Source organism: Strongylocentrotus purpuratus, unplaced genomic scaffold (genome assembly GCF_000002235.5).
Source record: "Strongylocentrotus purpuratus isolate Spur 01 unplaced genomic scaffold, Spur_5.0 spur5_scaffold_11, whole genome shotgun sequence".
Lineage (NCBI taxonomy): Eukaryota > Metazoa > Echinodermata > Echinoidea > Camarodonta > Strongylocentrotidae > Strongylocentrotus > Strongylocentrotus purpuratus.
Window position 1 is genome coordinate 2928309 of NW_022145596.1, and position 12212 is coordinate 2940520.

Here is a 12212-nt window from a genome sequence, read left to right on the forward strand (position 1 = left end):
TTGAATGTTAACCGTTGTTCATTACAAATTTTGTAAGTCATTTATAATTTATCATGTATCTCTTGTTTTTACTACAGAAACCACATGAAAACAGGAAGAACAAGTCAACGCAAGAAGGCTATCTATTTATGTATGAAAAACGTAAGTTTTGATAACATTATTGGCAGAGGTATTCATACTTCATTGATTTCTTATGAAAATCATTTCAAAGAAGACCTTGCATGTGTCTAAGACTTACATGTAGGAAATGTCATGAAAGAATAAATAGATTAGCAGTTTGCTGAACAATTTCTAGACTGGAGCTGATATATTTTAGACTGTTGAAGCAAAGAGATTCTAACATTCTTTGATTTAGAATTTAAACATATTTTCCTCTGTGCATAAGAGTTTCTATGAAGGCTAGCTTTTGAAAGGTATATTCCCACTAATAGTCTAATCCTGCTTGATCAATATAGTGGCCTATTCATGAAATAGCTATTTTTATGGGATGGGTGGCTGATACAGGTTGTTGGTAACTGGACTACAAGGATGTCCTTTGATCAGACCAGATCCTAGTCTACCTAGTAGTAACAAGTCTAATTTATGAGTCGCAATATAGATAGACTGTACTGGAGAGTATGTAATATCTGGATAGACTATTGAGGTTGGTTTTAATGGAAGATGCACCATGATGTTTTGTAGCAAGATCTTAATCTACATTTGCCACTCTTCATCCAGGTGAAGTGAGCAGGTACCCTGCAGGAAGGCATTCTTTGAATGCTAGAGCAAGCTCAGCTAAAGCGAGGGTTCTAAAATATTTAGCACTGGTTTAATAATTATGTAAATTCTTTCAACTGCATTCATTTTTAATAAAAATTGATTTTGATGCTTGTTTTGGTTGCAGGAGCACTGGGTTCCAGTTGGATTAAACAGTACTGTCTCTACCACAAGGAATCCAAGAAACTCATCATGCAACAATATGTACAGACCCTACCAAAAGTTGTAAGTATCTTCCTCTCAAACATCTCTCTCTCTCTCTCTCTTCTTCTCCTTTTTTTTTGGGGGGGGGGGGGGGGGGGGGGGGGAATGGCGGGTAAAATGAATTCCTATGGACTGGCACGCTATGTCTATCACGATGTGTTCTAGCCCACAGAATCACCAGCATTCATTGCAGCAATGATGATGTTATTCTCTTGATCATTTAAAGTTGTCGTTTGATTTGTTTGTTGTCACAGCCAGATGAGGTAGTGACCAATGGAAGGGTTTCACGACTCTTCAGTCAAATGTGGGGCCATTCAACACAGCACAGACAATGAGAAATAGATCTTCTTTCAGAGATATAGACATACATGTACAGTGAAACCTGTCTATTAAGACCACCCAAGGGAGACAAGAAAAGTGGCCTTTGTAGACAGGTGGTCTTTATGTACAGGTTCCTTTAGTACATGTTTCATTGAGAAACCATTTTCAAGGGAAGCACAAAATGTGATCTTTGTAGAAAGGTGGTCATTAAAGCAGGTTTGACTGTATTATGCAAGGGTACGAGCACCCTATAGTTTCGAACCCTGAATCTTCCAGTTTAAAGACAGTTACCCTTACCAATGTGCGATTGAATCTCTGATCAAAGTGATAACTTTGTCTCTTTTTTGCTGCTTTTGCTTCACAGACCTCAGAGGAAGTCATAACAGTTCTAACATGCACAAGGTATGATATAAACAGTTTTTAGTAAATAGTTATTGTTATTGTCCCTGTAGAAGTGTCGTAGTCGAGTGGTTTAAGAACTTGACTTGAAAGTCAAAGGTCGTGGTTCGATCCCCAACATGGCACTTTGTCCTTTGGCAAGGCATTAATCCACATTTTCCACTCAACACCCAAGAGAGAAATGGGGACCCGGTAGGATGACGTAAGCATTTGTGTTAGTAATTACCTATGCCCCCACGTTGACCATATGGTAGGAATACTCCCCAGGGAGTGGAGATGGTGCACATTGTGCATGATTGATTCCGATGACTGGGATAATAATATCTGTAAACTGCTTAGAGACGGGATTCCGTATTAAATGCTATATAAATCCAGGTTATTATTATTATTATTATTAGCATATCAACTTCTAATTGAAGAATATGGATAATAGGCAAACTGTGTGACTCTCTCCTGTTCAGTTTACTTTAAAAGGGATGTTTAGGACTTTAGGTATCAAACTTCAGAACTATTCATCGGTAGCCACACATTTGGCTGTTTGTTTGTATTCATGACATTTACGTGGGCAGTTTTAGTTATGGCTGGCTAACAATGTAGAAACAGATGCATCACTATTGACCAACGGTAAATATGATCTACCTATAGACATTGTGTATTCAAATGAAAACTTGTACACAGATTATACTCTAACAGTAGTAAATGCATGCCGGAAATGAGCAAAGGGATATTTTATTCCTGCTGTTGATTACCTAGGCTTGAAATGATCGTTAACTGACTTTTGTGTTGTATTGTTTTGCAGAAGAATGTCAGAGTCGATAGAAAAGCGGTTCTGCTTCGACATCACTGTCATGGAAAAGTAAGTATGACAATAGATTGATTTGAATGATTTGACAATGAAATGCTATCAGTTTATATGAATAGATTATTTAATGTTGAGAGTCACAGTGTACATGCTAACTATTTGTTTCATTGTGCATGGTTCCAGTGGGACCATTGCCCATTTTATTTCTTTCAGGAAGTAAACCATAGCTATTTGAGAGTCTCATAGTCAAAACATATAGTACAACTTTACAATTGGTGCTTTGGATTAGGTGTCCATGGTGGGGATATAGTTAAAGCTAATCTTGAGCTCTGGTATGGGAATCATAGTTTGAGAGGAAATTTCTATGATTTATCCCGTAGTAGTTTGGTTGTTTGAACCAGTGAAATAAAAACAAACGCACAAAAATTACTGTGCATCATCTTCAATTAAAACCACAACTCTCATTTGCATATAGTGACCTGTGTTACGCACATAGTGTCAGGCCTACTTACCCGGATTTCCTCATTTTTCTATGCTCATTTCTCAGCCACTACGTTATACATTTTCTACCAATTGTTTGGCAAATGTAATTTATTTGTAATCTTGAACATTCAGTGTAAGTTTTGTTGGATTCTGTTAGAATTTATTTTCTATATTTACCAGAAATCCAAGTTTATCTTTAACTACATCACTGTAATTCGTCTGCTGAGACTAAGGAGGACTTGGCTTATGTACTTCAACATAAAGTTAGTGCTCTTCTGGCTCTTAGTAGAAAATCAATGTAATTTTGTCTCTGTATTCTTCTTGTAAGCCTGCACTATAACAGTATTTTGAACAAGCGATTGTTGATGATTTGTTTTCAGACCCAACGTATTAACCTTCCAAGCTGTCACAGAGGAAGAGAGATCACAATGGATGCGTTCAATGGGTGGCAAGGAACCGGTAAGTCTCTATCTTACAACAATAGAGGTTTTTATGGTAGGTTTTAGGTTTAGTCGTCATTGATTCCAAAATGTGTATTTGTGCTTCTTTGTTATCCTGGCTGCAAAGAAGAGGTATGAATTTGCTTAGAAAAGACTTCTAATTATTTTTTTTTTAATTTAATGTGTTATTATTAAAAAATGTAGGTTAAAAGAGAAAGAGAAGTGAAAAATAGGAAAATAAAGTAACAGATAAGATGACATTATAGGGGCAGAAAAGTCTATCAAGATATTGAAAGAGAAAGGTTGGGAATAACTAAGCTTAATGTATCATTTTATTCATATATCTCTGTTTATTTTTCTCCTACTTGTAGGTCTACTTAAATCCATCACTGATCTCCAATTCAGATGAAAGTAAGTATTCTTATTCTAATCACAAAGAAGGCATTTATACTTGTTACCATTGCTGGGGTATTTCACAAAAATCTCAAATTGAACTTATCTTGAAGTTGGACTAAACCATTATGGAGAGCCATTTGTAGCCTTGAAATAAAACATATTCAAAAGTGCAAAATATAAGTATTTTACACTTTTCATAAATTTCACATCAAGAACATGAAAACTCCTTGACAATAGAAAATGTGAATGATTTGAATCAACACTTTATGCCTTTTAAAATAACTTTTACAAAATAGTTTCAATTGTTAAATCAACCCTAAATATAGGTTCAACTTAGGATCTTTGTGAAACACCCCTCAGGTCTTATTCAATGTTTTGCAATTCAGAAAACAATTTTAAAAACTCCAATCGGAAGGTGTTTTTTATGTTTAAAAATATGAACTGTGCTAATTTGGTACAAATGCAGATGAAAGGAAGAATTATAGACGGATAGAAAGATAGAAAGAATGGATTATTGTTTTATAATAGTTTAGAAGCAAGAAGTGCGTAAACATTTGCATCTTTTATTTGGATTTACGGGTGAACCTTTTAATTAATTTATGTGTCTTGTTTTTGTTTTCAGATCTCCTCAACGACATTGGTTTTCACTTCATCAGGAAGTGCATAGAAGCCATCGAGAGTAGAGGTAAAACTTCTTAATTCCTCTTTTATTCCCCTCTCCCTCCTCCCTCTCCTCCTCTACTCCTTTCCTTCTCCTTTTCTTTCTGTTTTCCTCGTTTTTATTCCTTTTACCATAAATTGTTATCTCGTCAAAGCTATTTTGAATAATCTTTGGATTTTTCTATAGAACAATCATGATTTGTTTTCTGTATGCACCTTAGTGCAGGGTCAATTTAAATGCAACCTAAAATCTACACTTTTATGATTTAACCCTACGTTAACTGGGGGGGGGGGGTCAATTTGACCCCCCCCCCCCCCCTGTAGAAATTTCGCGACTACTCCGAAACTGCGGCAGATATAAAATTTTCCTCTCATGACTTTTTACTTTCGAGTCTTACGCATCTTTTAAAACGATTTTTTTGAAAATCGGACCTACGGTTACAAGGTCGCGTGACCTTTTGTCTTTGCATGTCAGCCCGAAAATCGCTCATTTTCGTGATTTGTGTACAAAACATATGTATAAGTCATTTTTCCTAAAATTAGATAAAACATTGGTTATTTAGTCTTGTTTAAAGTTTAGATGTTTGTTTTGGGGTCAAAATAGTTGAATTGTAGCTATAAATGAAATAAAACAACAAAAACATTAAAATACATAAGTTAAAAAAACAATGAAATACATAAGAAATTATAAAAACAATAGATAACATAAGGAATAACCTGGCTCTTCCGATTTTTTGTGTTGTATTATTATTCCAAATGGTCTAATAAATATATGTAGTGAAAAAGAATGCTTAAATGTGAATAATCTATGATTTATGGGCCGAAATATGAATTTTATGACCTTATTTGCATAAATTACCATAAATATGCAAATGAGTGAATTTTTCAAAAATTTGAAATTACCATAGTATTCTATACACTTCACTTGACATGCATGCAAATTTTTGCGGCGATCGGCGGTGAAACGGCCGAGATCTTAGGGGGGGTCAAATTGACCCCCACCCCAGTAAAAACCTGGTCTGAAATAGCCCAGTTAAAATAGGGTTAAGCACATTTTTCCTCCTAAGTTTCAAGCTATTCAGAAATTTGTATACCGGGTACTTAAATTTCATTTTTAGTAATACTGTTATTACAAATTCATTATATCTATAGCGTATGTGAGCCTGTCAGTGACAGAATTCTTATTAATATGTGATTGTTTCTTGTTAGGTTTGGATGACCAAGGTCTGTACAGAGTAGTAGGGGTCAGCAGCAAAGTTCAAAGGTTAACCTCGGTCTGTCTAGGTAAGGGTAAGTCAGTAGGTGAGTTATTATTTCTCTATCATTTAACCCCATTACTTTTCTTCATTAATTATTGCTTAGAATTAGAATAGCACTTACAGATATTTTGTTTTGCCAGTTTGCATGTACTGGGTAAGCATATTTTGCAATACTGACAAGAGGATGTACTGTTCTGCTTTTTTTTTCTTGGGGAGGGAGGAGCATATTCTGATATTGATTTACTAGGCAAAGCCAGATTGCATTGTCTTGGGTATATTTCAGAATATACAATCAATTTATATTTCCTGTGCTTCATTTCCCATTCCTTTGCATTTCTTTCTAGTTGTAATCACTTATGATGACCATATGTAGTAGATCCCCCACTTTATTTAGCCTTTTCAATCTATTTATCATTTAAGTTCCAATATTGTATGTTTAGTTATAATTATTACCATGTACATTATGTTCAATTATGTCATTTTCGATAAAGTGGAAACAAATAAACTTGAATATAAATGCTGTGCTTTAGTATATGCGTTTTCAAAATTTGATTCATCAACATTGAATGTTGGCATTATGTTTTTAATGAATGACTTTTGAGAAGGTACTAGCTCAATGAGCACTTTACAATCCTAGGAACTTGTATTTATAATTGGAGAATGAATTTCAAGATGGATTTGTTCTTTTTATGAATGTTTTTTACAGATAAGAGGAAACCTCAGAACGTGAATCTGTCGGACTCTGGTGAATGGGAGATCAAAACAATCACTAGTGCACTCAAGAACTACTTCAGGTCAAACATATTTGTTGTTTGTTTGCATGTAACTAACTACAACAGATTGGGTGGTTATGATACTTTATCATTATGGCACTCAGGAAGCAAATTCAAGCTGTACAGGCCTACAGAATGTACTTTATCTTTGTAGATCTCTATCAAACTCTGCTGTTTCCCCTTTTGTTGAAAGTCTTTTACTGAAATATTTGTCTGAATGGTTGGAATGGGAGGGGGGGGGGGGGTTATGGACCATATGCAGTCAAGCTAGACCACATATTAGTCAAGGCTTTAGTTAGACCAAATCCACTCGAGCTCAGTACTCTTTTTTGCTCTATGAAAACACAAAGTAATATTTAAAGGGATTAAAATGTAGAAATAGCATAATGAAATACCATATGAAATGAGCTATGTTTGTCAAGATTCTTTCAAATAATCATTTCATATTTTTCCCCAATATCCAGGAACCTGCCGGAGCCTCTTATGACGCACAAGAACCATGAGGAGCTGATGTTAGCTGCAAGTAAGTCGATACTAAATTCTCAATGTCAGGATCAAACTAATGCTATTAACAACTACAGTTCATATGCAATAGAATAAATAAAGGATGTCAACAAATAAGAACAGTAACAATAACAAGCATAAAAGAGGAAAATATAAATATTGAAAGATGTGGTAAAATACAAACTAATTTTAAGTAATTCATTTACGGTATTTCTTTTTTTTCTCCAATTATTTATATTGTTTCCATGTATCTTTCAAATGATTTTTCCCTCATATTTTTTAAAAATCATTATTTTGCTTATGTTTTGTAAAACAAAATATTCTTGTGCCATGTGACTAATAAATACAAACTACGGTATGTTAGAAAAGACCTAGGTCTAGGGTTGTACTATAATTTGAAAGAAGAACAACAAAAATTGCACTCGCTTTATTTATTTTTCACCCTTTGCCATCTTTTTACCTACACACGCAGGACCTTTAGTGTGCATAGTTTCCATTAATTTACACGTTTTAAAAGTGCTGTGTATTTTTTGCAGTGGTTTACCTCGCCATATCTAAACGAGCCTTTCTTCTCTTTTTCTTTTTTTCTAGAGCAAGAGTCGAAGACCTTGAGAGTGAATGACATCCATGCCATCATACACACACTTCCAGAACCCAACTTTGAGATGCTTGACCTGGTCATAGGTCATTTAAACAGGTCAGACTGTGTTCCATTATTCTTTCTCATTCTTGTAACTCCAAGTATTGCTCCACCTTTATGAGACATGTAATCTTTATTGTGTTATTATGCACATCAGCGGTAATTATCACATTTGGTAGTAGTAGTAGTAGTAGTAGTAGTAGTAGTAGTAGTAGTAGTAGTAGTAGTAGTAGTAGTAGTAGCTCTATACAGAGGGAATTTATTTTTCATTTCTTTTCACATAATATAAACAATAACAGACAATAATAAATGTAATGATATAACAGAAATGACATTTGAAATATCTTTGACATTGTAATGCAAAATGTTTAATTACAGCAAATGAAAAAAAGAACCTACTTGAAAGCAAAGCTTGTTAGATGTAGGTTCGCACAATAATAATTATACTTTATACAATTATAACTTAATTTTGAAAAAAAAATTGGTAAATATGATAACATTAAAAATTGTAAATATATTTAACATTATTAGCTGTTTAATCTTGTCTGTATTTGCCATCTGCACTTGAGTGGTGACATGTACAAGGTTCTGACTGTTCTATGATGATATTGTAGAAATAGAATCACACAGATAGTCTGATTATGCTGTATTTTATGCTGGTTTGTTCACAGAGTGGCAGGTAACTGTGCAAAGAACCTGATGACGGTAGCAAACCTTGGCGTATGCTTCGGCCCAACCCTGATGAGACCGGAAGAAGAGACGATGAAAGCCATCATGGAAATCAAGTTCTCCAACATCATCATCGAGATTCTCATATCAAACTATCAAAAGGTTTCACCAACATATCCATTGTTTCCTAGATGAAATAATAATAATAATTACAGTGCTTATATAGCGCCTAACACTTACTTTGTCAGAAGTCTCTAAGCGCTCTACAATAATGCAGCATAATTACCCTTGCTTTAGCAGTGCAGCTGTTACGCGCGCTGCGTTTCAAGGAATAAATTCCTACCAGGTACCCATTTACTTCACCTGGGTGGAGTGTGTCAAATGTCGATCAATGTCTTGCCAAAGGACATTAGTGCAGCGGCGGGACTCGAACTGCGGACCTTGTGATCGACAGTCCGGCGACGTATCCACTCGACCACAACACCTCTAATAGAAGATATTTGTTGTACCTTTGTCTCTTGTTACAATATTTTGTCAAGCTATTTACTGTTTTCAGTTAACTCTAGTGGGGTTGATAATATTAAAGAGATCAATGGCTTGATATTTTTGATGCTCTATATCAGCATTGGTGTTTCGGGCAACATGAAATAGTCACAATTACAAGATCGCCAATATTTAATTGAAACAATTGTAATTTTAATACTTTCCTGTGTTTCAATGTGATGTCCATGAATCTATACAGTTTTGTAAAATGCTGTCCTGATCTATCTGTTCCAAAAATGTTAAATGTTCAAATGCTATATTAAGATAAAATTCTGGGATAGTCCTTACCAGCTTTGATAGCAATTTCAAATGCAGGCATGATTTTTGTTTCTTATGGTACATTCTGATTGTTAATCTGTTTGAATCCTAATTCTTTCTCAGATCTTCAAGACCACTCCAGATGGTTTGCCTCCAGCCCTGTCAACCAGGACACCTACCACCAACTTCCCCAATTCAGCCTCTTCCTCCATCTCCTCCTCCTCAAGTGCATCCTCATCATCGAGGGCATCACCGAGGCATGCCACACCCAACTCCACTCCTAAAGATGGAAGACAGGCGACTCCTACAGATAGCACCGGTAGTACAGTGTCACGGGAACCGTCTCCTAGAAGACCAGGTGAAACCAATAAGAACAAGTGGAATATTAGGTTGAGGAGGACGGACAGTGCCAATCGGGCCAATAATAATGCCACGCACCTGCACAATGGGAACAATGGGGGCGTGACACAGACCCTTCCACGTGCCCCACCTTTCAGGACAACAGGCAATAGCATGTTCTATACCAAACCCATGCATTCCCCTCCACCTGTCTCACCGAAGCCAAAGTCTCCCCCACCTGTGACATATCGGTCTAGGACTCCCCAACCAATATCACCTACCCATAGCAATGATTCTTTTCCACGTAGTGTCACTCCCAGCCTGGGTCCTATCTCGGGTCCTATCTCACCTAGTTTCAATCACAACACGGACACTAATCACAGTGATATTCCAATTTACAGTCAGGTTGTCAACTATCGCCCTCACAAAGCACCCCATGTAAACCACCCCAAAGACATGCCAGTGTATGGAACAGTGATGAAGAATCCTCCTCCTGAGCAGCATGGCATGGAAGGCAACCGATCGGGGGAACAGTCTATGTTGTTGGAATCGGGACGGGTGGCGGCGCTCCGTCGTCGCTTCCTGTCGGCTCCTCGCCCAGACAAGCCAGGTTTGCGAAGCGAAGCGGTGGAAATCCCCCGACCTACATCCTCTGTCGCCTCACTAGCCTGCTTCTTCCAGAAAAAACCTAAACCTAAACCTAAACCTGATCGCAAGGCCTCCAAAGCGGTGTCTGGGATCACTAACAGTCATGTTGCTACACACCATGATGGTGGTAGACCAGTTGATGTGGATGGTAGTAGTGGTGGTGGTGGTGGTGGTAGTAGTAATAGTGGTGGTTGTAGTGGTGCACCCTGTGGTAGAGAAGGTGTGGTCCTCCGCAAGCCTCGTAGGAAGAGTCTTCCTTCATGGGTTATGCAGGGCAAACCAGGTACATGTCAAAAATGCTATACAATATTTCTTCATGAGAGCACATTTTGTTTCATGCTGCATCAATTTCTTCAAATCATTTTGAAAATCAGACTTTGGACAAAAAAGAAATGTCTTTTTTTCCACAAAAAATTACTCTTTTCACTGAACCACTCTTTTTCTCTTCATTAAAATTTCTGTCAGCAGGTGGAATACAATTTCTGTTTTTGGTGGAGTTTGATCAATCTTTAATATTTATTCAGCTTAATGGACAACAAATTTAGACACACTTTTGAAAAACTTGATCATCCTTTGCTTTTCAAAATTTAAAACATTGTATACAGTCTCAAAGTACATGTAAGAGTAAATGAACATGACATATACATAGATTTCTCTAATCCTTCCCATGCAACAACAGAAACTCCATCTTGAAATGAACTTTCAGCGAATAAAATGCTTCCAATCAAATCTTTCAACTTTGCTCCACCAGCTTTCTCTGAATTTACTTTGAATCATACTTTTGATCAGAAACATTGGAATTATGCGGTTTTAAAGCTCAACACCATTGCTCTCATGCTGAATATTGTTTGGATTTGTTGATATGCATGCAGCCTGGGTATGTGTTGTGGTGAATGCCTGCATGTGGTTCGTTTGTGTATCCCAGTGTAGTCTGTCATATACCCAGATTTAAAAGCTCTAAAACTATTGGAAAAATAGTATTTGGAATTTAAGAAACATTTAAAGTATAGAATTAATTTTATAGTCGATGTAATTCAAGTAAATTGAGTAAATCTAGGATTTCATTCATCACATTTATAATTTAATTTCATCTCAGCATTCATCTTCCCTTGCTTTATTTAGTTTTGAAATAATAATGCTATACTTTTAAAGAAATTTCTTCATCAGATCCAAGTGCTTTGATTGTTTTTAATTTGTTGATTTCCACAACTCTTCCTAAAATGGCAGAAGAAATACCTTCAGATCTTATTCTAGGCAATATAAACAATATCTGAAACCAATATTTACCACTTTTCAGGAGAGCTTATATTGTACGGCAAGTTTTAAATGAATGGAAAATACTTACTATTTGGAACTAGTATGAAAAAGTAACCTATCCAAAGATATTTTACAGTGATGATTCATCTTAATTAACATTAAAAAATGGTGCTTGTAAAAGAAGTCTTTTTGTTGATGGGATTGGGTCAAAATTTTTAACGAGACTACAAAAGGAATAGTAATTTTGCAACTTTTACTAAGCCTTCTTTAATTAGGAAATGAGTTTTTCACTTTCAAAAAAGAATTCAAAACTTTCTGATACATTCTCACGAGAAAGCGATGTTAGCTTAATGTAAGACCCTTGATTTAATTTCTGTTGGTGTGTTATGATTTGCAGTGTGTTTCTGTTCCATTTTGTGTTTATGATTTTCTCTCTTTTTAATGTTTCTTCTTTGGTTTTGTTCCAGATTTGATCTATGTTCTGCTAAGTCCTCGTCCAATGTTGCATCCTCCTTTCTCTATGTCTAATGCTCATGCTTTATCTCTGTGTTGTTTCCCTGTATCCCTTCCTTCCTACCTGTGGCCTTATGTATGTAGCTTTCTCTCCTGCATGATGTTTGTGATCCCCCTGTATGTGTGACCCTATGCTTTGTCAAGCCAGAAATTGCTGTGCGTCTGTTATGTCTGTCAATTTAGTTTAGCCACCACAAGTTCCTATACTACCACTATGCACTACCACCACCACCACCAATGCCACCACCATCATCATAGCAACAGCTGTCTACCATTTATCATAGCAACATTTCTGCATATATATATCCGTTTTTTCTCCTTCATCAGTTTTGTTGCATAATATGTATT

At 36.1% G+C, this 12212-nt stretch overlaps 1 protein-coding gene across 15 annotated transcripts in view; it reads left to right on the plus strand.

Annotated features, from left to right (window-relative positions):
* The window catches only part of LOC576034 (rho GTPase-activating protein 26), an 81648-nt gene that overhangs the window by 51022 nt on the left and 18414 nt on the right, over window positions 1-12212 (plus strand). For 10 of the 15 annotated variants that reach the window (XM_030980359.1, XM_030980364.1, XM_030980366.1 and 7 more), the window contains exons 10-22: window positions 78-141; window positions 884-981; window positions 1646-1683; window positions 2480-2536; window positions 3346-3424; window positions 3777-3816; window positions 4424-4486; window positions 5671-5763; window positions 6427-6514; window positions 6958-7016; window positions 7589-7694; window positions 8309-8468; window positions 9231-10056. In XM_030980359.1, the coding sequence (XP_030836219.1) occupies window positions 78-141; window positions 884-981; window positions 1646-1683; window positions 2480-2536; window positions 3346-3424; window positions 3777-3816; window positions 4424-4486; window positions 5671-5763; window positions 6427-6514; window positions 6958-7016; window positions 7589-7694; window positions 8309-8468; window positions 9231-10056 (1771 nt within the window). The remainder of the gene's footprint in view (window positions 1-77; window positions 142-883; window positions 982-1645; window positions 1684-2479; window positions 2537-3345; window positions 3425-3776; window positions 3817-4423; window positions 4487-5670; window positions 5764-6426; window positions 6515-6957; window positions 7017-7588; window positions 7695-8308; window positions 8469-9230; window positions 10057-12212) is intronic. The other 5 variants (XM_030980372.1, XM_030980373.1, XM_030980374.1 and 2 more) reach the window with 3 other exon arrangements.